At 32.3% G+C, this 26,804-nt stretch overlaps 1 protein-coding gene across 1 annotated transcript in view; it reads left to right on the plus strand.

The window, feature by feature from the left end:
• The window catches only part of LOC146997132 (inositol polyphosphate-5-phosphatase A-like), a 101,954-nt gene that overhangs the window by 46,641 nt on the left and 28,509 nt on the right, over positions 1-26,804 (plus strand). Inside the window, exons 4-5 of the mRNA XM_085816739.1 lie at positions 11,519-11,622; positions 21,633-21,737. Of these exons, the coding sequence (XP_085672865.1) occupies positions 11,519-11,622; positions 21,633-21,737 (209 nt within the window). The remainder of the gene's footprint in view (positions 1-11,518; positions 11,623-21,632; positions 21,738-26,804) is intronic.

The raw sequence follows: 26,804 nt of genomic DNA on the forward strand, positions 1-26,804 counted from the left end.
ATACTGTGGAACATGCTTATGGTTAACTAAAAATCATTTAATCTGAGGCAAAAACACAGGAAAATAGAATTACCCATATTATAATACAAGTAACAGAAAAATACTAAGCAGTTTATCTGTATTTTCACCTAATCAATCTTCAGATTTTTTTTTTTTTTTTTGACTGTGTAAAATTAAATCATCATTAAATTAAATTAGTAATGGATCACACTTAAAAACAAAAAGAATAATGTATGAACAACACTTGTTTTTCAGTTGAAGTCGTTATGTACCAAATTTTGGCTGTGCACTTGATTTATTTCTATAAATGAGCAATTTTAACTAATAGTGTTCATATGTTCCACAGTACCTACAATTACTTTATATATTTTGCATTAAAAACCATTCCCAAAAACTATGATGTCATAAGCCATCACTCTTGTTATCACTCTTGAGATTTAGTACTTCGTAATTTTTAATGTAGATATTTTGAGTTTTTATGTATTTTTGCCTTCTCGCAAAGTGAGAACTGAATTAATTAAATGAGAAATACTCAATCGTCTGTGAAAAACTGTTTCTGTTTTGTTTTGTTTGCTTAATTTCTTTTATACATAGTTCTAGCTTTATTATAGTATTTAAATAGAACATGTAGCAACAATTAGATAATTCTTTAAATGATATACATTTTGTGCATTCTGAGTTATAATGTGAATGAAATATAATACTGTTAAGTAAACCTAGCGCCAGAGTGTCGCTATGGTAAACAAAGTGAATTTTAAAGAATGCATTTATTCTATTGTGGTTTATGCGCTGTCGGCGAAGTAGGTTTAATTCAATCTAATAAGTTTAAATAAAATGCAAGAAAAAATGTGTGTAATTTAATATTCCGTACCAGGAAGTCGTGGTGTACACATCAGATTTTTTTATTGGTATGTCAAGGGGTTCAGACGTTTATTTTATTTGTATGTCAAGAGGTAAATGTAATAATTTAATATACGAATAAGAATTATTTATTTAAAAATGGTTTGTTTTATTGTGATTTAACCTTTTTAAGTGAGTGAAATTTAATGAGAGTATTAGAGGACTTGCATTTATGTCCAAATCCTGTGATTTCAAATGAGTTAGGAAATTGTACTTGTATTTTTAAATTTCTCTGATTTTAAAAAAGTTTAGATTTTACAATATTAATTTCACACTATTATGAGATCTGAATATACTGTAGCCATTTTATTTGGAAATAAGACGTCTGTCAGAAAAGAATTACTTTTAATTCTTAATGAACATTTACATTTCTAATAATTTCATTATAGCTTATTTCTTTTTCATTTAAATATTAGAGAAAAATATCTGTGCTCTGAGCTTGTCATTTCACCCTTACAATATACCGTATTTCTTCATGTATTCCCCCCTCTCCTATTTTATCTCCTAGCCTTTTAGGACCTGATTTTGAAGATTTAAAAAATATTTGCATGATTTCCTTTCCTTGCTGCATTCAAAGAACAAGCTTCCCTAAAATTTAAAATGGATTCTTCCACATGGTGATTGTTTTCATTTATGCAAACCCTTGGAAACTACTTGTGAAGGTCACACTGAACCTTTCCCTTAAATTTTTAATCCATTGTTCCCACCAAGCCAGTTTTCACCAGACAAGCCGATTTTTAGATTTGTGATCTGAATTAATTGTCAGTTTGTCCGGTTTTTATAAAAATTATGATTAAATAAAGTAAATTTGCAGAAATATTTTTGAGTATTTTGTTGGAACAGATAATGAATATAACTTGACCTTTATCTAAACTGATCTAAAGGTTTCGAGTGACAAAATGTGAAATTTTTAATTTCTAACCTGAAAATATTTATTGTAAAGTGAATGTTAGTTTCACTTTATAAGTTTTTAATTTCTGTTTTAATTATTCAGTCATTCAACCAGTTCTGAATATACATATATATTATAGTATATATGGTAAATGCATAAATTAAAGAAAATAAACAGTTAAAGAGATAAAATTCACAATTTTTGCCTTGTTGCTGTCTAAACCTTTTGTTTAACTTAGACAATTATAGTTTCTTTACTATTGAATTTTATAGTAAAGCAAAAGCAGACAGAGCAGTTTATTAATTTTAACATAATTAATTAGTTCAATATTTTTAATAAATAATTATAAATAATAAATGTAATAATAGAAATATTTACTTTCTATTCACCATAAATTTGGAAAAAAATAGGTTAATTTTTTAAATTAAATATTTCATTTAAAAATATGCTGGTCAGAAGTTTTAAAAAGGTAGCAACACTGTATTGAACTTCGTGCCAGACCAATACAAGAACCAACTAGCCACAGTTTAGCAAACATGAGCGGTCAGTCAATCTAGTTTGAGTCAGCTGCACATTCAGCTTCTCTAATTATTTATGGATGATTTGAGGCCTAAGGAGTAGTAGAGAAAACAATAAGAATGTATGAGATTAAAGTTATAGATAAGTTAAAATGAAGATATCTTATTAGGTACTGTAATGCTGCTATGTATTCTTCTTGGAATGTAGGTTTCCTTTTAAAGAAATAATAATATTTACATGTTGCTTATTTATGACTACTCTTTTTCATTTCTTAATTTCTTAGCTGTAGCTGCATCGTTTGGAAATTAAATTATTCACATTATTTCCCCCCCCCCTTTTTTTTTCTCTTCTCTTTTTTTTTTTTTTTTTCTGTTAGTAAAAGAAAAAGGGGAAAATATGTGAGGAAACATAGTGTGTTAGTTTTATTATGTGATGTTTCATAATTTAGTTTTGTCAAATAGAGCATTTGAGTGCAAAATTTAAAAAATGATTGTTTTGAAGGTCTTCTGAATTTTACAACAATTTCAGTTGTAAATGTTATGATGTTTGGAACTGAAATTTAATTTTAATTTTCTTTCAGTATTTATGCCTGTGCAAAATTTAAAAACTGATTGTTTTGAAGGTCTTCGGAATTTTACAATAATTTCAGTTGTAAATTTTATAAAATTTAGAACTGAAATATAATTTTAGTTTTCTTACAGTATTTATGCCTGTGTCATTCTTTTTTTGTTAGGAGATTTCAAACATAAGTATTCATTTAAATTTTTTCTAAAGCCTGCTCTTACATTTTATGAGAAATATTTTGAACATTAAACTCTAGTAGAATTGCTTTTCTTAAGTGAATCTTTGACTTGCTGTGTAAAGGATAAGCCAAGCATGAGGAACATCCAAGTCCAAATTTAATTTAATGTAGGTATTTAAGCCTCAAGTTGTAATGTAGTATGTACAGAAAAACTGCATCTTTTAAAGTTATTTTTACACTCTTAAATGAGAGAAAAAGATTATTAATAAAAAATTACAAATAACTACACAGCTCACAAACACCCTCTTAATAAGGCTTTCCCTAAATTGAATCTGTTTGTTGATTTCAATATTATATTCTGCGTAGGCACATTTTGATTAATGACACTACCAGAATTACTGGAATTAAAATTTTAAACTTATAGGAAATCTCTCCCCTCTTTAGGCTCTTTTTCGCTATCATATTTTCTATTTTTAGAGCCAGAAGAAGCTTTACAAGGGCTGTTTTCAAAAGCATGTGTGTATTCTTCCACTGATGTAAACATGCTCATTTTGTGAAATGTAAACAAATGAGCTGTGAACAGCAAAATGGCACTGAAAACATGCATAAAGGAATTTTTGACATATGTCACGTTTTAGAGTGTCATAAATTTGTATGCTAAATAAATTCAAAATTAATAACAACAGTGGAGTATGTAACCAAAATATGGATTTATATGAAGCAAAAAAGTATTCAGCATGGTGTTCAGTCCTGTGGTTGCTCTTCATTTCCTGCACACTTGTCCTCAAGGGGTTAAAGAAGCATTGTACTGCAGTTTCTGTCTTTCTTTATTTATTTAATTAGTGAAAAGGTAAATTGCTACTTTTTATTTTTATGCACATATTGCTTTAAATATTTTTACAATATTCTTTTATTCTAAAGTGCTTAACATGGTGATCTCTTGAAAGTGGAATCTGATTTAATGTTATAATGGTAGAAAACCTTTTCTTTATGATAAAGCTCATGGTTATGATGTGACTGATTCAAGTCTCACTCTAGACATTGGCTCTTTCTCTATTAAGGTACAGAAAGTCACTATTAAAAAAAAGGCATTAATGCACTATAAGTTGCAGGGCAAATGAAGAAACTTTTAATAAAATCGTAACAGCAGACACCTAATGTTTAATGATTGGTTACTTCAAAAAGTCCATATGATTATCCAAATTTGCTGTTGTAGAACATTTAACATGTGTTATCATAATTGGTGGTAGTAGTCTTTAAGTTCAGTTCTAAGTGGTTCAGAATATTACACAGGAGAGTAGAATATTTCTGAAGGAGTGTTCAATTACATGTTATGAGCAACAATCATGCTTGTATTTATTAAACTCTGTGGTTATCTATGTTGCTGTGATATGCTATTACAGGATTCGTACAGTCCTTAAAAGTCCTTAATTTTTTTGGAATCAATTTTTGGTCCTTAAAAGTCCTTAATTTTGGCCCAAATCAGTAGAAGGTCCTTAATTTTAATCATCTGAAATTTCTGTGTTGTTTTTACGACTGCCATTTTGAGTGTGAATTAGCATTTTGGAGAAATATTTTTTTGCGATTCACTGATTTTTTTTTTTTTTTTTTTTTTTTTTTTTTTTTTTTTTTTTTTTTTTTTGAATGGGTTTATGGGTTGTAATTTGTTTGTATTTCTAATATTTACTCGAGTTTCATGGGATACTCGAGTTTCTAAGCAAGAAGTGAAACATCAGCATTTCGAATTTCATTTTTGGTAATAAAGAGCTCTTAAACAATTTTCGCTTTTGGGGATGTGAATTCTTTTATTAAGCAGTTCTAAATTTGTCGACTTGTCAACATTTTGGCAATTTTAACGTCAGTTTATATAGAAAATTTTTAATTCTGAAATCTGGGAATTTTTCGACGATTTTTTTTTTAAACATTGTAACATTGATAAATTTCATTAAAATAATGGTAATATATTGAAATTATATTTTAAAAATAACATTAAAATAAACAATTTTTATTTTTCGCTGTTATATTATAAAGTTTCATTTTGGCAACTTATTATACAATATTTTAAATCTGAAAAATAAACAAGGTATAATGCTATAAAGCACATTTTACAAAACAGCTCTTAGCAAATGCAAAGTTAGCTGTGTAATTAATTAAAAAGTCTCCTTTTTAATTTTTCATAGTAAGCGTTTTTCCGATGTAATTCTCTCAGAATATTCAAAATTCTCAGAATATGCGTCAGTTTTCTTTATAAAATTAATTTTATACTTTTATCCCCCCCTTTTTTTCCCCAAAAATATTTCTGGCTCTTTGCTGTTACAAAATTGGTTGGGATAATTTTTCTTTAGTATTTTTGACATTGCAGTTTGGAAAATTTAGAAGGATTTGAAGGCAAGATTTATAGACCCTCGATTCTAGATGATTCGAGAAATATGTGACAAAGTGAAAAATGTCTCCATGGTATAAACGCGTAATGGATGTATTTTACAGAAAGTTTGCGATTAATTTCTTACTTTTTGGAGAACGTCTGGAAGAACAATGAAGGCATAATATTTGAATGTTTTACTCCTGCTACTAGAATCTTTTTCTTAACATGTTTATCTTCCCTTTATTTTCTCTACTTTTCACTAGACACAAGCATGGAAAATATAAAAAATGCTTCTAATCTTATCACTTGGAAAGAAAGGAAAGATTATAGAAAGGGATTTTTTAATTAATAAAGAAATAAAAAACTTACAATTTAAAAGGTCCATCTAATATGTCTTAGTGCATCATACACAGAGCTGGCACTAGAAATTTTCCCATCTGATTCAATCTCTGTGGATCCTAAATTCAACTGCATAGTACCTTTCTAAATTCTGCTTCCAATGCCTGCTCTAAATTATAAAAGTTTTGCTATTTCTAGATTTTGTTGTTTGGTGTGTCACTAAATTCTAAAAATTCTGCCACACCATCTCTGTAACCGGTCTTTACCATATATATTTCATATTTCTTCTGAATTTCGTATTACTAAAGAAATTAAATTAGTCACTTTTTTCTATACATTCTAAATGCATTTAGTGTTTTTTGGAAAAACAGACATCTTTAATTAAATCCAAAAATTCTAAAATGAAAAGGAAACATGCTGAAGAAAGAAACTGACTACATAAAGAAAATTATTCTTCAAAGATATGTGCAGTTATTATGTAAATTACCCAATTATTTATAATTTCAAACTTTACTATAATTTTCCATTTCTGTTTCCTCATATGATAGGGTTACTGAACCAGATTAAATTAAATTGTACAATCTTTGACCACTAGTCCACATTTTTAGTTTGAATTTGTGTTTAATTACGTCACCGTGAGCTGTAATAGATTTTGTTAGCACATCATTTATGCATGCATTTATGTTTTAAGTTCTTTTTAAATAAGAGGCTTATTTAAACCTTTGTCTGATATTGTAGTTACTTTCAGACTTAGTGATAATTTGCTTGACATCTGTCTGGAGGGTTTTGGACTGTTTAGCTTTTACCAGATCAAGTAAACCCTCATAGGTACATTGTGGAGTGGTTGACAAGTTAGGAGATAAAGCATGCAGAAACTAGTGAGAGCATTGGTTTGCATATTAGCAAACTAGCCAAAATGTTTGAGAAGGCTTCAAATTAAAATGACGGATAAATATTTTGTTGAGTGTTGTTGTTACAAACATACATGTTTTGTAGCTTTTAATGTGTAATTTTTCTAATATTATTTAAGAATCAGTGTCATAAATTACATGTATTTTAAACTGTGAAATTTTATTAGATTTTGATTTTAATAGGGCTTTTTTAACAAATATTGTTGGAAAAAAAATTTAATAGTGGCCATGTAAATGCATAATGATTAAGGTTACCTATTTACCTAATTTAATTATTTATAACTAACTGCTTGCCCTTAGAAATTATCTCCATGTATTAAAGCGAGTTATTGCCTTTCATTAACCACTTGCGCTAAAAAGACGTGCCATGCACGTCAAGATGCTTTTGTCTCAAACCATGCCTAAAAATGAAAATAACGTGGTGCACACGTTGCCTAACAACGAGATTGTTTATTTCTCGAGTTACAGTTCTGGATTGTACTCACAGACGTGGAGCTGCGTAAATGAGACACTTTACCGCTTGTTATATTGTAGTGCATGGCACCGCAACCGTGAAGTTTAGTCATAGCGCCAGTGGTTAATACTCACTGTGGTCACAAGATAAAACACAAAAGGCTTATTAGAGTTCTGAATAAATAAATTCCCACATATACTTAAGCCTTATTGAGGGCCGGCACTAGATATCTTACTGCCTGATGCAGCCTCTGTGGGTCCTAAATTCTGCGACTCGATGCAACCATATGGGCGCTGGTTCTGGGTTTATATGAATAACAAATCGGTTGTTCTTAATTCAAATAGCCCTAAATGTAATCTTTGGATCTATGAGTATCATCAACAAAATCTATGTTTAGCGTATGGAAAGAAATTGTTGGTAAATTTTTCCTCGTCAACATTTTTAGCACATTTAACTTAAATCTGTAATCATTGACAAGCATAATGTCAACATAAAAGGTTACCATACTCCTTTATTATTCAATTACTAACATAAAAAAATTGTTTAGGCATCGCTACGTGAGTCATTACTCAAGTTGTCATGTTTTGATAAACATGCAGTGATGAAAGGAAAGTACAATAAATAATGATTTGCAAAGTTGACATCAGATCAATGATGGATCTATGTGGAATTTTTCCATTTGAGATGTGTGCCTAGCAGATAGGCAGCAACAGAGACAAATTACTGGTCATACAAATTTACACTAAAATGATTCTTTCTTCAATAACAAGGTATTTTATGTAGTGTTGAAGTGAAATTAAGAATTGGGACTCTCCAGATGTTTTATTATGCGCAGAGGGAGAAATCAAATATGCATGTGTAAAGCCTACGAGTAAAAATGTTTTGGAGGTTTTTGATGTCCGAATTTTAGATCATTCCAGATAATGGACATCCAGATTTTGGATTTTGTACTGTATTTATTTGTTTACTTTATTAAACATTTCTTTCATTGTAAATTGTTTGAGTTGCTTCGTTATTTGTGCTTATACTTTCTCTTCAGTTCTATAGACGGACATAATTGTTCAGTTACAAAGTTTTGCTGTTCAAGTACTGTAGTTGGTATGTCAAGAATTCCGACTAACTTGTCGCCCACCAGCAGCCGAGCGGTAACGTTCCTGAACACTGGTAGTTCAGTCCGAGGTTCAAATCCCGCGATAGGCCTGGCTGCATTGGTGTTTTCGGGGTTTTCCCCATGTTTAACTATCATACGAGCCAGTTTCTCTTAGAAAGTCCTCCACGAAGGCATCCCTCCCCTTAGGCAGATAGCCCTAGTGTGCTTTGCCATAATTAAATACACCACATCACCACCGACTAACTTGTCAATCGAAATTTTTTCAGTTTCAATAACTTCTGTGTTCTTTCTTCACTATTGGTAGTGGTATTTTCTGGATTTAGAATCATACTACAAATTTCGCTGTCCGTTAATTGATTGATGATTGGAGCATTGTTATTGCAATGAAAAACTTCTGTTATATCATCTTTGTTTATTACCACTTCTCCACATTTCATTTAAAAATCCATTACTTGGAAAATTTAACCTTTGGTTTAAGATATCTGAAAGCCTTCACATTTGCGGCTGTCATCTTCATCATCCTTAACATGAAATGTTGGCCATAAATTATGCCAAGCAGTTTTTAAAGTATCTGAAGAGACCCAAGATCGTGTGATGCTCCAGAAAGTAGATTTTACGCTAAAATATTTCAGAAATTCTTGAATAGTCTTGCCATTGTTCAAGAAGTGTAACAAGGATTGAAAAAATTCTAATTTATATTTGCATTTTCAGTATGCACACTATTCTGATAATATCCATAGGCTGAATGATGGACGTACAATTTGGAGGAAAAAATAATACGGTTACTTTGTCTTTTGCTAAAATTTTGAGTGGCATATGAGCCAAAGAGTTGTCTACAATCAGAACAATTTTTACGTCAGGCCTCCGTAAACCAACCGAATTCTTCCAAGCCTTGGGTATGAAATAATTTTCAAACCAACCATTCATTAACACTTTTGTCACCCATGTTCTTTTATTTGCATGATATATGATGGGAAACATTTTACTCCTTTAAATTCTTGATGTCCTGTATTTTTTCCAATTACGAAAAGTTTACACTTGTGCGTTCCTGCAGCATCTGCACATGCAAAAATTGTTAATCTCGCTTTGAAATCTTCGACACGAGTTGGAGTCTTTTCTGTAAAGGTGTCCAAGGTAATTTACGGTACATATTGCTCTAAAAGACCAGTTTCATCTGTGTTGCAAATTTGTTCTGGAGATAACTTTTAACTAATGAGTTCAATGAATTCATCTGCAAATAGTTCATCATAATTGTTTCACCTGAAATTCTTAATTGCCTTATACTATGGCGATTTTTAAATTTAGTTAACCAACCTGTCGAATATGTTTAGTTTGTAAGTTCATTTCTTAGTCAAATAATTTAGTTTGAGCCATTAGCATTTTATCCGTCAATGGCATGCCTCGCTGTGACACCGTCTGACCCATTCAGTCATCACTTTGCCATAATCTTCACTTTTTGCATAACGAATAATTTTTCTGTTATGCGAGTTTGTTATATTATGTTTGTGGGTGTTGGAATCCACAAAAAATTCAAAAAGTTTCTTTTTCTGTTATTTTATGTCATATACAGTTGGCTTTCAAATGCCATACTCCTCGCATAATTTTGAGACAGGTATACCTTTATCCATTTTTTGCAGCAATTCCATTTTTTGTTTATTGGACTTCGAAGTAGGTTTTCGCTTTTTAGATCCTGTTGCAACTCCAGAATAAGTAACTCTTTTCAACATAATTGAAAGTTGAAACTTTAATTTTTTATAAAATTGCTGTAATAAAAATAGCCTGCAAAAAAAATAATAAGCTGGATCAAACTAGAAGGTTAAGGAACTGCACAAGCTGCTACATGAATTGAAATTCCTTGGAATCGAAATCATTTTAGCCTAATTTAATAGCATCCGCCATACACTATTGGCTATGTATTATGAGATTGATGATGAAAGACAAGTTGTTCCGCTTAATTTTGTCTTGCCTCTATAGCACACTGAGGCAATTAAGCCATAATTATTAGTTATTTATTATACTCATGTCTATTTATTACACATGTTTAAGACTTATCGGAGTCCTGAACAAATAATTCCCGCAGATACTTGAGGCTTATCAAGGGCCAGCACTAGATATCTTATCGCCTGGTGCAGTCTCCATGGGTCCTAAAGTCTCCTACCATGCACTTCCCCCCAAGTTCTAAATTTTTGCCACCCCTAAATTTTGGATCCCAGAGCTTTCTTTAAATTCCAGATATCCTTTTATCCCTTAATTTTGTTGCTCGGTGCTTCTCTAAATTCCAACAATCTTTTCTTCCATATATTCTGCCTCCAGGTGCGACCATACAATCTCGGGTGCCGGCTCTGAGTTTATGTGTTAAACAATTAGCACTACATGTAATCTTTTGACCTATGAGCATCATTAACAAAATCTATTTTTAGCATATGGAAAGACATTTTTGTTAAATTTTTCCTTGTCAACATTTAGCGCATCTGTAATCATCGCCAAGCGTAAATGTCAACATGAAAGGTTTCCATACTCCTTGTTATTCAGTTACTAATATAAAAATATTGTTTAGGCATCGTTGAATGAGTCATTACTCATGTTGTCATGTCTTGATAAACATACGGTTATGAAAGTAAAATATAATAAATAATAATTTGCCAGGTTGGCATCAGAGATATAAAAGTTTTAAAATCAACAATGTTTTTACGTAGAATGTTTCTGTTTGAGATGTATGCCAAGTAGATACACATATACGGAACCAAATTATTGATTACACAAATTTATGCTAAAATGATTGTTTCTTCAATAGCAAGGTATTTTATTTAGTGCCGAAATGAAATTGAGAATCGGGACTCTCTACATGTTTTATTATGGGGAAAACAATCAAATGTGCATGTATGAAGCATAAAAAAAATTCGTAAAGAATAAATTTTGTTGGTGGCTTTGAGGTCCAGAGTTTAGATTATTCCGTATATTGGAGACTTTGTACTGTGTTTAATCTGAAGACTACAATTTATATTTTGCCTCTTATGAGGTGCAGAACATGAGTTAACAATTTTACTCAAATGGCTGGGGCCCAAACAATTTAAGAATTACTAATCTGGAATACTGGTATTACTGAAAATGATATGTTGTATATAATTTTATGCATAAAATAAAAAGATCTTTAAAATGTGCTCTGCTTTTATGATTTGTTACATGTGTATTTTTATTGTAATAAATCACACTTATGTTCACCATTTGTATGCACAGTATATTTTAAATAAAATAATTTAAATCATGATATTTTTACTTGTTTAGGCCACAAGTACTTACCTTTGACAGGGAAAGAAGTTTATATTGGAAGTATTGAGCATTTTGGAATGAAAGAAAAATCAAAATTTCCCACAGAGATATTTCCTGAGGTAACATTAATTCGTTAGTTTCTGCTTTTCTGCTTTTTTCATGGGGGAAACACTGAGTCACATGCCAAGAATTTTTTTTTTTTCCAAAATTTTGAAATAATTACTGTGATATATATATATAATAGGCAGTGTAATGTAGAAAGTGCTGTGATACATCTAAAGGACACCTGCTTAAAAATTTATCTTTCTCATTTTTCTGCAGCGGGGCCCACCAGCGGCCAAGCGGTAAAGTCGCTGAACACTGGAAGTTCGGTCGGAGGTTCGAATCCCGCTAACGGGCTGCCTGCGTGGACGTTTTCGTGGTTTTCCCCATGTGTAATGTGTATATGAGTCACTTTTCCTTAGAAAGTCCTCCACGGACGCATCCCTCCTCTTAGCCAGATAGGCCTAGTGTGCTTTGCCATAATTAAATACGCCACACACCACCATTTTTCTGCATTGCTTCAATTTTTTAATTATCATATTTAATGATTGAAAGCAATGCTGATATTTTCAAGATTTATGTTGCATTTACTCCTTCCCATGCCATTTACCTCGACAAAACTTGGGCTCAAGTGTTATGGGTCAATGTTTGGTAAACAAGCCAGACTGATGCTTGAGAACAATCACAATACAAGCCGAAGCATAAATGCCTGTATTATACTCACTTTTGTGCGATACTGGTGGCGTGGAAGTAAACTTTAATCCTTCATAGATATTATAAATATATTTTGTAATAAATAACAGTTTCAAAATTATATTTCATAAATAAATAATACTTCAAGTAAGTAAACTTTAGTAGAAGTAAACTTTAATTCTTCTGCCTTTTGCAGATATTATAAATTTATTATTTTTTTAATATATAATTTTAATAAAAATTATATCATTTATAGAGTCAAAAGTCGTTAATTCGGACACCCATAATCGGGAATGATCTATAATCCGGACCACAAAGCTACAAACTTTCTGCTCATGCGTCGTATTGACGCATGCGCGTAAGACCTTTACGGCTGCGAATATGCCTGTGCGCATGCGTAAAATATGTTTACGAATGCACTTTTAATGTATAACGGACGGTATAAGCTAAGCTAAAATGATCTAATTCAGTTATTGTTGCAGATTGCATTGTTCCTTAATCTTCGAATTGGATTCGGCTTATTATTTTTTGCAGACTGTTAGAGCAATTTTATAAAAGTAAGCTTGAACTTTCGATTATGTCAAATAGAATTTCTGATATATATTTACTAATATGTAAAGGATCTACAAAGCGAAAGTATGTTTCAAAGTCTATTAAACAAAAAGTGGAATTGCTGCAAAAAATGGATAAAGGCATATCCTTTGTTTATCTAAACTTTAACGTTTGTTTATCTAAACTTTGTTTATCTTTAACGCCGCGGCGCGCAATGAATTGGAAGTTGATCTGTCAGCACTATCCTTATCTTCAGGGCAGATGTTTTTATTTTATTTGGCTTATAATTCCTTATTAAATGTAGTATTTCATCTCGATGTACTCCATCTTTGATATGATTTAAATCAAATTCCTCGTCATTATAATTCGCTTCCGATAGCGAAGAAAGTGACAGAGGTTATTGAAAACAAAAAAATTGCTATTGAGAAGTTAGTCGGTATTCTCGACACAGCAATTATAGGACTTGAACAGCGGAACTTTGTAACTGAAGAAGAAATTATGTCTGTTTATAGAATTAAAGAGAATGTATTATCACATAAAAAACGAAGCAACTTAAACAACTTACATTGAAAGAAATGTTTAATAAAGTAAACAAATAAATATTAAGCTTTTTTTTTTTTTTGTAAATTTTGATACCCTTTAGATCATAATTGTTCTTTATTTCATAATTGTTTTTTATTACGGTTTCATATTTTTAATTTTATAATTTCTGCATGCCATCTGACCAGATTTAAACTGATGATCTATAATCCGGAATCGCCGAAGTCCCGACGAGTCCAGATTAACGACTTTTGACTGTATAATAAAAAATTGTGACTAACTCATGTAGTGTACTGATAGGAACTAACATTGGGTTACAACCATGAAATTACGATGTTAATGCTCACTAGCCCAGCTTTCTTTTCACAAGCCTGAATCGTGATGTTTATGTGTGGCTCTGCTTTCTGTTCTCGAGCCTGTCTCATGATGTTTATGTTTGGGACAAAATCTGAATCATGAGTAGTCAGATTTGTTAAAGCACGTGAAGCGGTTAAATAAATATTCTTTTTTTTTTTTTTTTTTTTTTTTTTTTTTTTTGTAGTTAACGTAGTAAATCAAGATATAAAACCTCCCATTTAACCATATATTATATATTTTATGGTCAGGTATTTTTAAAACTCAGTTATTAATAATAACAAACCACTTCAAATTAATAATTTATGAGAGTTTATCACATGAATCGTTTGTTATTAATAATTACCATCAATGAAGGGAAGTGTAACAATTTTCAGTGGGTTCCTTTTGAGATTTGCCATTATGCATGAGTGTGATTTTCCTGCATCAACACCTAACGAAATTGCAAATGTATAATAGTGGTGGTGAACACTCATGTTTGTTTTTGCCTGTTGGCCACAACTGAATAAAATCTACTGTAGGCACTTACATTTTTCAAAACAATCACATGTACTTTACATTCAGCATTCACAAATGTTCTGTGTTCTGCTGTGTCTCAATTTGGTACTATTTTCGTCAGTTGCTAGCATACACATAAATGTTTCCAAATTTTGACAAATTTTACTCTCTTTGTAAGCATAGTGGATGATGATTTAGATTTCAGAGGGCACATTTTGATGATGGTTTTGATATGCTAAAATCGAAAAAAGAAAAAATTCTCAGTTAGAAAGTTTTTTTTTTTTTTTTTTTTTTTTCCCCTAGAGAGAGAAGGAAAATGAAGAGAAGACTTCTGGCAAATAACCAGAAGATTATCATTGACTATCAAGGTATGATATTGTGAAGAATTGGTTGTGTTAAAAAAACATATTGCTGCAGCTAAAAATAAAAAAGACCTAATTATACTTTATGCTTTTCTGGAGGCCATGGAGGGTGCAATAGAATGATAAAAATGCTTAAGACAAAATATAAGCAGATTGTGATTAAAATTGATATATTTAAATCTTTGTGAATTTTGTCAAAAGAAACAATTCGTTCCAAGATAAAACTTTTTTGTTTGTTTATTTTGTTAAAAGCATTAAATTGAATCCAAGGTGTCAAATTGATCTTACTGATTTACAGTCGGAAGCGAATAGAGACATTAAGTTTATAACGGTTTAACGAGACCATGTAATGAAAATTGTTCAGTAAAGGGCATTAAAAGCAAATTAAGTTACCTATCATCTGCTGGATGTGTTCACGTTATGGAGAGCTAAGACTGGCAATGGTAAATAATTTGCTAATAAAAATATTGAAACAAGATATTGAAGAGGTGTTACTTGCTGATTTGGAAACAAACATACAAAGTGGTCAGAAGGCATAAAGTTTATTCAATTTGTGAGAAATGGTGCACATTGCTTAGAAAGAGATCACAGCACGTATGAAGCTATATTTAGCTGTAAAGCTAAAGTATACTTAGCTTTACAGCTAAGTATACCTACTTGCCACTTAATAGCCTTGCCACTTTACTACTTGCCACTTTATACCTACTTGCCACTTAATAGGAATTGAAGATGAAGAATACCTGGCATTATTAAGAGTCTAAGACTGATATCCATCCTCAGAAAGTAATCTCAGTCAAGGATAAAGATACTGGTGCAATGAATATGGAAGTTGAACTGGATGATTTGAATGAAGACTGGGAGGTAGTGACTGTTGCAGATGTAATGAAAAACAGAAATAAGAGTGTTGGGAAAATAGAAAAGGAGCAACATAATTCTGAAGTGGAAAAGAGAAAGAATTGTTGAAGTCTCAAAAAATATTCAAGAAATTCAGCGCTGTGCTAAACTGTCACCAAATAAGCAAGAAGAAAACATGTTAGCACTTTTTAAGTTAAAACCTGCAGCTGCTAATTTAGGAGAAACCGTTTGGATAAAAATACCAGAGGGATGGCATGGGAAAGGCTGATAAGGTGAATTATAGCTGTTACAATTTTTAAACAAAATGAAAATAATTTAAGCTCAAAACATGGCACTTTAAACCAACTTCTAACCAAAGAATTATTCTAGTGTATGCTAGGAAGCTTTTATTTTAGTCAATAAAGTTACAAATATTAAAATAAGTAAGAAAATGTGCTCATAAGAAATTTACGTAGTCAGGGATTTCAATATTGTAATTGCACAAGTAATGGTAGCCCAAATCGCTACAGTGGAAAAATTCAGAAACCCTCCGTAAATTCATATTTCACAGTCGTTAATAATTTCTTTAAAATGTAATAGCAGTGTGTTTATAATGCAATTTATTTGCATTTTTTGTTGCTGTAAGGTGTTCATAATATAATTTATTTGATGTAGTAAATAATGAACGTATCTTACAAATAACAGTAATCATTGCTATAAAACTTTTTTTTTTTTTTTTTTTCATTGATTGAATTTCACTGCTAAGAAAAATGCTAAAGTATGTAATAAATAACAGTAATCATTGTTGTAAGACATTTTTTAATTTCATGCATGTTTGCATGACATTAAAATTTCATTAGAGTTCGAAATTTCTGTTTTGTATGCTTAATTATTTGCATTGACCAAACCCCATTGATGATTATAAATATTTATTAGTAAATGTGATTATTTTGTGTTATTTATCACATTAAACCAACAATTGGATTATTATTAATAATCACTGGATTTTTTACTTTGACCATAATATATGCAATGAATACAAGTAGGAATATATACTGTAGGGTAATTGAAATGCCAAAGAGATTAAGCTGTTCATCTGCTGAAATTTAGTTTTTTTATATTTTCTAATTTTGATGAGTCACTGTCAGTTGTATTGCTCAATAATGAATTTCTGGTTAAATTGTTGTATCTGAAAGGCAAATCAGCTGTTTCAGCTTTGTAACAATTTCATATGCTAAAACAGGTGAAAATATGCCTAGGCTATATGACTGTAACAAAACTAAAAATTCTTGTACATTACTTCAGGGAATTTAGTGGTTTGGCTCATCGAGGTTGCAGTGGCTGTCTGTCATTGGCCATATCTTAAGTCGTGGCACCACAGATTCAGGCTGTAGCAACGCAATCAGCAAATTACGTAGCGTAATATCCAGAAGAAAGATCATATCAGCGTAAATGTTGCACTTCAGGAAAATGGCAAGAAAAAAAAAAAAAAAACTACGAGGAAATGACACTCAACCTAAACAATATACTAAATTAAAATGTGTGTGACATGTCCTCGAATATTATAGTTGCAAAATCTTCGCCTGTTTCATGATATCTGGGATATCAGTTAAGAAAAATTCTTGGAATAAAACCTTAAGGATAAATTATAGATCCTCTTCTGTCTGACCAAAGTATTTTTCTTAAATTCTAACCTGATAAATCACACTATGTTTCATATGCTGGGAAATACAGTATCTTGAGATGTTGCAATCCATGTGACTGAAATTTGTTGCCAGAGTTCTATCATTTGCAGCTGCTGGTAGTCTCTGTTATTCCAGTGTGTGCAGTATTTGTATACCAGACATGTTCAATTGGGAAAACATCTAGTGAATCCAACAGTCAAGGCAGAATTGTAACCTTTTGTGTGTTGCTGAAGTATTGACATTGATTGCTTCCATGATTGTGCATTACCTTGCTGTAAGGTAATTCTGAAGTCCTTGTGAAGATATGGGAAAAACCACAGTTTTTTTCATGTCTGTAATGTAACTCTGGCTAGTTAGTTTATTGTATGCTTTCTTGACACAAGCTTAACTCATATCAAATGGCACCCAACGAAGCAGGTCGTTTAGACGCCAAGGCAGTTTGACGCCATATTTTTTTAGTATTTTTATTTATTTATAGAATAAATATGAAATTATATAAGTAAGTAATATGACTGATTTTTATTTATTGAATTAGCAATTGTTTGCATGCATATTTGAAATAAATATATGTGTGTATATGTGTGAAAGTGTTCTAGATTTTTGTTTGTGTCCCAGATTAATGAGAAACTCCCTCGCCAACGTCAAGGCCCCGGGACATGAAGGAGGTTTTTTTTTTTTTATTTATTTATTTCAGAAAACAGCATCAAAAATGCAAAATACGCAAATGGTAAAAAAACATATGGTTACAAAGTAGTTATATTGCAGACAAATATAATTACAGGTAAATAAGATTACACATAAATAAGATTACATCGCAGAACTGTTATTATACTAATCCATTGCAAAGTTATGCGTCACACCTTTCAGGTATTCTATTATTTTTCGATTTTCAAAATCTTCAACTATTACTTTAATTCTCATATGAGCTCACAGATACCTATTCCGCTTGTGCGGCGGTTCATCTCTACATACAAATTGTTCGTAACGTTGATCAATTGATTTTTGAACACGCCTGAGACCATCTATGAATTCCCATAATGTGGGGTGTGAAACACCAAATGATGATGACACCAAATTTATTTGAATGGTGGTGCAAACGTAATCTAAAAATAAATAAAAATATGAAAAGTATGGCGTCAAACAAAAACAAAAAAAAAGTATGGTGTTGAACTGACCACACGTCGAATGGCTGGCGTTGATCTGACCTTAATTTTCCACATTCCTTCACAAATTCCATTAATTGGAAAATTTTGCCTTCAGCTTGTGTATAATTTTTGTGATTGTTGTAATCATCATCACCGTGAAATATGGCAGCTAGCAATAAATTATTCCAAGCATTTCTAAATGTATCTTCAGACACATCTTTCTATGACCTTCCAATGATCCACGAAGCAGATTTTATGTCAGTGTACTTGAAAATTTCTTGAATGGCCTTGTTACTGTTCTGAAAATTCAACATAGGTTTTAAAAAGACTATCTTACATCTGCATCAGTGTACAACGCACTCTGATACTCATTGGGCAAATGATTTATGTTTAATTTGGAGGAAAGAAAAAGATGGAGACATTAGCTAAAACATTAAGTAAAGTATGAGCCGAACAGTTGTCTATAATTGCTAAAATTTTGCATCATCGGATGAATCAACTAATTTCAAACTTTGCTGAGTATCTGGTATGAAATGATTTTCAAAATCAGTCATTTGTTAATGTTTCTGTCATTCATGCTTTTATATTTAAACGATGATAGAGAAAATTTTACTCTTTTAAAAGTCAAAGTTGTGTTATTCCCAATTGTGTAAAGTTTAAATTTGTGCATTCCTGTAACATTTGCACATACCAGAACGATTAGTCTCGCTTTGGAATCTTTGACACAAGGTTAGGTCTTTTCTGTAGAGGTAGCTTGGGTATTTCAAAATTCATATATTACCAAGCAACACCAGTGTCATGACAGCAGCCAATTCTGGTGATAACTTTCATCCTTAACCCCTTCGAGCCGGGTAGCGAAAACGCGCGCTTATCGCTGAGGCCGGCAGTGTCTTACGCGAGCGTCTCTCCAGGGCCGGGGGCTTTTTTGCTATAGGGCCTAAATCCATGAAATTTCCGAAGTATAAATGCATTGTTTAATAATGCTCTATAGAGTATTTAAATGACTTATGCTTTATAAATATTTTTATATATATACTTTAATTACCTTAGTTCTTGTTTAAAAGCATATTTTACATATTTTATTTTAATTACTCACCATTTTATGAATTTTAACATTATACATCTGAAAACTAGATATATTACTTAAAATTCTCTTTTCGTATAAAAAATTTGAAAACAGGGATCTACACACAGTCCTATGTTACATTCCTTGCACTCGTAATAACTCATTTGCCGTTTTGGAGGATTTTTCCGGGAATGTGAACAAACGAAGCATCGTCGTCTCATTTTCTTATCAGTCTCTTCTGAACAAAGTTTTAGAAAATGTCTTTCAGTTAATCTTTCAGAATCAATATCTGAAATATTTTGCATCATTTCTGCTATTTCATGCTCTGTTAAACATTTTCGACGCTTCGAAATTGCAACGGTAAAAACAAAGAATTCACGTCTAACAAGATCTAATTATTTTCTAAAAACTGAACTGCAAACCAAAATACCCAATGCTTTAGAGCAAATAAAACTTCTCTACTTACAGTAAACAACTACCACGTGCGAATAAAAAGTGCGATTTAAAGAGACGTCATAAATCACGCCATTCGGAAACATTTATTTCCCCGTTTGTTTATATAATTAAAAACACGTGTATGTGAGTATTCTCTCATTTCGAGTAGAAGGTCTAATTTACATGTATCTGAAACCATATGGACATACAATGACATCTTGTGACAGAAATTATAGTTTGAAAAACGTTCCAAAGTACTGGCACAAATACGTGACAGTCGGTAGAGAACGGAACAATCCTCTGGCACGCCTGCGTGTCGGCCGGTAGGTAAGTGTGTTCGTTGCTGGCACGTATACGTGACAGTCGGCGCGAAGGGGTTAATGAGTTTGGTGAATACACATGGATCAGCTGAAGTTTTATTGCCTGAAATTTTGAACTGCCTCATGCTATGGTGATTTTTAAATTTGGTTAACTGACCTGTTGAATATACGAATTAAGCCTTTAACTTCATCCTCATTAAATATTTTGCCTAGAGCCATTTGCATTGGACTTTCAATGGTGCAGCATCGCTATCTCATCTATTCAATCACTACTTTGTCATAATTATCATTTTTAGAATTATGAATAGTTTTTTTGTTATTCATTGTTGTTCTAGTGACTCTTCAGTGCCATATTCCTAACATAATTTTGATTTCAAAAAGTTCAAACTTTTAATTTGTAGTACTAAAGTTCTAACTTTAATTTTAATAGTGCAGTGCCATTTATACCAGCTCCAAAAAATAATAAGCTGTATCAAATTAAAAAGTTAAGAAAGAGCATAATTTGCAATGTTAACTGAACTTAAATTCCTCAGAATCAAATTCCTTCTCCTGTTGCTATGCCAGTGAACAGAAACTAGGATGAGCGACATCCTGCTCCCAAAAAATATGTCTTGGAAATTCAGTTATTGTTTATGTTAAAAAATAAATTATATTGTTCAAAAAAATGCTAATCCCCCTACAACCATTCAAGGGCAAAAAGTGTAGTCATAGCAACTTAGACTAGAATGAGCGACATCCTGCTCCCAAAAAATATGCCTTGGACATTCATTTATTGTTTATGTTAAAAAATAAATTACATTGTTAAAAAAATGCTAATCCCCCCACAACCATTCAAGGGCAAGTGTAGTCATAGCCACTTAGCCAGCAGGTGTTTGAATGTTATGAGTAGGAATCTCAGTTAGTCAATGAGAAAAATCACTGTTATGGAACAGCTTCTTTTTTTTTAGTATTATACTCTCCATTCCAATACTTTGTAAGAAAAAAAAATCTTAAAAAATTGCTGAAGGCTGTTCTGAAGTCCAGATATTAGATCATTTCGAATATGAAAAATCCAGATTTTGGACTTTTTATTATAAATGCTGTATTAAAGTAAATCAGTTGAGCACTTTTTGTAAAAAGCATGAACAATATCATTTCTAGTATTGGAATTAAAATTTTGGACCTTAAATCAAATTTAAAAAATACTCATGTATAGAAATTTATTCCCATTTCATTAAAAATTTATCTCATATACAAGTTTGAAATGTTTAAATTGCATTTATTTAATATAATTCTTAGACTTCTGGTTTGGTTACATTATTAAAAAATTTGACAGAGTTCTGCTATAAATTAAGTTAGAAAAAGTGTGTTGAAATATTACATGGCCTACATAATGATAAGAAAACACTGTTACGAGGTTTTGGATATGATAGTTTTATAAAAATTAATAGACAGCAATTCATTGGTACTACTTTCCACATCTTAACTCTAAAACCTATTAAACACTTAATTCTAAAATATGCTGTATGCACATTATCTTATGTTTTTTTGCTAAGGTGTTTGATATTTGTTAAATTACTTTTTTTTTTTTTTTTTTTTTTTTGGTTTCATTTTCTGTTTTTAGAGTAAAGGATTCATGAGAACACGCTGGAGTATTGGTCATACAATCTTTGATCTAGTCAAGATACATCTTTTTCATGACGCATCAAATTTCATAGCCATGGATGATGTAAGTTTTGTTTAAATGATTTTGCTGAAACTTTTGCAAAAATTATGCTTTTATGTTTAATCAGATTTGCATGAAAACAAGGGAGAGTCTGAAAGATACTGCCATATAATGTAACTGGAAATTTAAAGGGAAGTTGAGTAATATGTTTCATGTGCCTTGCGAGTTGTTATTGGATTCGAAAATCTGTTTAATACATTTAGTTTTGACATTATTAATGTGCTTTTCTCTCTTTTTTTCATTCATGATTTTGATATCATGTTTGAATGCTTATGGGGGATGGTGAAGACCAGTTTTTATTCTATTCAGCAAGTTTTTTTTTCTATTCAGTTTTTATTCAGCAAGGTGTAGCTGCAGATGTAAAAAATGTAGAAGTCCAAAAAAGCAATGTCAGGGCTGTACAGTGGGTGTTGCAAAAGATACCATTCAAGTCTGTACAGAGTCCAGCTGGTGAATGCAGACACGTGTGGTCTTTCATTATTTTGATGGAGTATATTACCTTCTTGCGCCAGAACTGAGTTTGGCATTTTTCCTTGATAGTAGCATCAGCATGGACTAGTATCTTGCTGTACACCTTACTGTCAGGGGTTTTACCTTTTTCCAGATACTATTTGTGTATAATACCACGGTTATCCCACCAGATACAAAGCATGATCTTTTTATTAGTCAAAATTATACTTTGCAATGCTGCCGACAGGTTCACTGCATGCAGATCAAGCCCCTTTTTGGTTTTTGTTGTTGAAGTGAATTTGCTTTTCATCAGAAGTGTTGATGCGGTCCAGAATTTTATCCTTGCATTGATATTCAAATGGATTAGTGCAGGCCTGAACATGTCTGTCTGTATCTGCTTCGTCTCATGCGGCACCCAGTAATTGAACTTGTATGTCAAGTTTATGCGATGCATTGCATGAATTGTGGACATGGCGCTAACATCTAATTCCTTAGCAAGCTCTCGAGTGGTTGCATACTGATCTTTTTCTGCAAGTTCTGGCAGGCAGAACGTTCTGGGCGTCCTACTGATGTTCGCCCAGAACGTTCTTCTTCTTCACTGTCATAGTCCTTGTTTTTGAACTTTCGATACTAAATCATCACAGAGTTATATGGTACAATGTTAGTACCAAAAGCTGTTCACATGATTTGGCGAAATTTTGTAGCTGACTTTTTGCAATAGAACTGGGAATAAATGATGTTTCTAATGTGGTAGCCTGATAGTTCTATTTGTGACCCCATTCTACTTAACAATATTTTTTTACAAATTTTACAACACGGTGTACTAAAGCAAGTTCCTTTCTTTCAAATATCAAAAATCATTTGACAAAATGCGTTTAAACAGGTGAACGTGATCTGTTTAGTGGACGATATTTGCAGTGGTGGGAAACTTTGATTAAAACCCGATATTTGCAAAAATCTGTTGAACTGCATCATTTTTCTGAATACTGGAGTTTCTTAACTGCCCTCATTAGAGGAATTCATTTGAATTGTTGGCTTCAGTTCAACCATTATTATACACAATGGAAACTATATTTTCATGTCGTCCCAGTCTACAGGAAACCAAGTCTTGTCTATTTTTTGTCTGTTGCTTGTCTATTTATTTAAATTGCATGCTGTATGGTTTACGTGCTTATGTTTTCATGCAGAAAGTAAAATATCACTACTGTCAATATTATTATTTAAAATACCTGTTAAAGCATAGTTTAAAATGTTAGCAAACTTTTATTACCCTCATCAAAGCTTAGTATTCTTTTTGAAGACATTTTCAAGGGTATCTAATATTCAAGAAATATATCTTCACATTCCAATGTAGACAGGAAAATTGATAAGTGTTTTGTTGCATGTAGCCCAAAGAATATAACTAGCTCATGTCTGTCACATGTTGTGTTTACTTTTGGCCCTATTGACGTACCACATCTCTCATATGCCATAGTTAAGGCAAGGTGTTAAATTTTACAGCTAACAAATGCAGAAAGCCTGGAGTTAAATTTTCAAAGTTTATAGTTGACAAAAGAACTGAATGTAATCATACAGAGATGTGTACTGTCCTGGATATGTGCATAACATATTGTTTGTTCTGCATTGCTACTTTTACCTGAGTGGATTCTCTTTGCTGAAGTGATAATATAAATAGAATACAAAGTCTATAATCCGGACTTGTCGGGACTTCGGTAATTCCGGATTAGGGCTTTTTTTTGGATTAAAGATCATCAATTTAAATCTGGTAAGATAGCATGAAGAAATTATACAATTAAAAATATGAAATCGTAATTTATGAAATAAAGAGCAATTATGATCTAAAGGGTATCAAAATTTACAAAAAAAAAATAATAATAATAATAATAATATTTATTTGTTTACTTTATTAAACATTTCTTTCATATTAATTTGCTTTTTTTTTTTTTTTTTTTTTTTTTTTTTTTTTTTTTTTTTTGCTAATACTTTCTATAAACAGACATAATTTCTTGTTCAGTTACAAAGTTCCACTGTTCAAGTCCTGTAAATGCTGTGTCGAGAATACCGACTGACTTGTCAATTGAAATTTTTTCGTTTTCAATAACCTCTCTGTCACTTTCTTCGCTATACGGTATTTTCTGGATCTAGAACCATACTACAGATTTCGCTGTCCATTTATTGATGATGGGGGCATTGTCATTGCAATGAAAAACTTCTGCTATATCATCTTCATTTATTACCACATCTCCACATTTCTTTACAAAATTTAATAACTGGAAAATTTCGCCTTTAGTTTGCGATGTCCGAAAACCTTCAAATTTGCGGCTATCATCTTCATCGTCCTCACCATGAAATATGGTAGCTGGCCATAAATTATGCCATGCATTTTTTAACGTATCTGGAGACACATCCTCCCAACACGCATGTGCAAACGTGCGTTAATGCGTATGTGTAAACACATTACACGCATGCGTAAAGCATACAAAAAGAAAAGTTTGTGGCTTTGAGTTTGAGATCATTCCAGATAGTGGATGTCTGTATTACAGACTTTGTACTGTATTATGCTTAAAGCAGAATGAAATATGTACTGAAGGTCTGAATTTTCCTGTACCCCCCCCCCAAATTCTGCTATGCTGCATCAAAGTGGCGGGGTGTGTCATTGGGCAGAATGAGCGAAGTATGTTGGGAGCATAACTCCTGATAGGGCCACCTTAGACATGAAGGCCATTTCAATATGCCCAGCTAAAGCATAGCAGGTGAAGATCCTTCAGGGGATTACTGTCTTAGTGATCGGGTATCACAATCCTAGGCCTTTTTCATCCTTTCTATCCTTTTTCCATCTCCTCTCAAATGCTAACTTTTCTCTTTTTCTTCTGCTTTGTGGTATTCCTCTTCCGAGGTTGAGGTTTGTTATGAGAAACTAGAACTGTTCTTGTCTCTAGTTTTCGAATGGTGAGAAAACTGCGTGCGTGGAGATCCATGTCACTGGAAAGGAGGGTCCTGGTAGTTGAAGGACGAGGTACTGTCCCCAACACACTGCTTTGGCTTCTGCTTCTTCTAAATGGGAGGCACTTTATCGTACTCATGGGTATCGATCGGCTGGCCACTGGTCCTTTTGTCAGTGGCTTGGGGACAAGCTCTCGGGAGTACCTGCTTTTAGGAAAGCTGACTGTGGGGCTTCAGTTTGCATATAAACCTGGTTATCCTTGGTGCAGGAATCTTGAGTCCCCTTGTTGGACTCTGTGGTGGGTGGGGATGCCAGGTTCGAATTTTTATTTCCTTCAAATATGGCTTTGCAAAATTTTATTACACTTCATGAAACTGCCAAGTAATCATCTAGTAAAAGACCTCAAACTACAGAAAGTACAGAAAACACCTAAATTGTTCCCCTATTTTTGGTTATGACAAGATCTGCTGAATTGCATAAAATGTCACATTTCCTTGTTCAAAAATATATAAAAGCCTGTGCAATGTTTGTATGTAGAATGTTTCGAGCCACTCCTTCAGCTGAGACATGAGTAGTTGTCTCTTCACTATTACTTCAAAAACTGTTTCACATCCTGATAATTGAGCCAACTACTTAGTGCTCGATAGCCAGTTTTGTTTGCTCTACCAAGTGCATCTTTCTTGTATTCCTGCTTTGGGATTATGCATTCAACAGTGGATGCAAGAACATGGCTTCTAAGAGGTGAAAGTTCAAGCAGTAAAATATTTGGAAATCCTCCTTGGAAAGATGCTTACATTGAGCTTCTCAACACATTTTCCAACTTAGCTAAAGATAACACCAATGATGATGTGTACAAGCAGATTTTCTATGAACATAGACAGGCTTTCAATGACTGTGTTGCAGTGTATACAGATGGATCTAAGTCCCAGGATCACGTCGGCTCTGCCTTCGTGTGCGGGAATACTGTTGAGGGAAGAAAACTTTATCTCGCTTATACCATCTTTACTGCAGAGATTGTTGCTTTGCTATTAACTCTATCTTCCATAGGTAAACAACATATGAAAAATTTCATTAGTTACACACACTCGCTTAGTGTGCTAAAAGCTCTTGAATCCTATGTGGATAACACAAATCTGTTACTCGTAGAAGTTCTGAAGTTCAGTGTTAGCTTAAAAGCCAAAGGTTACCAGATCCTTTATTGCTGGGTACTAAGCCTTGGCTTGGTACCCAACAATAAAGGATCCTACAATAAAGGGTACAATAAAGGATCAATAAAGGATTGACAATGACCTTGTCGTGCTTCCATTTTATCCTTCTGTTAGCTATAAAATTGCATGGATTCTCCAGAAATTCAATTTTCAAGTCGGTTTCTCGCCTATTAATAAAATTCACCCTTCAATTCTAAAAGATTGCGTTTCTGTCTTGAATTCTTGGGGAATTTATATTATATCGTGTCAGTGTGGTTTAAGATATATTGGCCAAACAAAAAGAGCGTTAAAGTTTCGTATCAGGGAACATGAATCTTATGTCAGAAAAGGCGAAATTAACAAGTCTTCAATAGCGTATCATAGTTGGACTTTTAACCATAATTTTGATTTTGGATCTGCAAAAATCATCCAAAAGGCTTCTTCCATAGGTGAATTGGATTTTCTTGAGGCTTTTCACATTCACAAAGA

The sequence above is a fragment of the Stegodyphus dumicola genome, chromosome 5, assembly GCF_044657685.1.
Source record: "Stegodyphus dumicola isolate Sdum_Otavi_A_Nest chromosome 5, ASM4465768v1".
NCBI classification, from domain to species: domain Eukaryota; kingdom Metazoa; phylum Arthropoda; class Arachnida; order Araneae; family Eresidae; genus Stegodyphus; species Stegodyphus dumicola.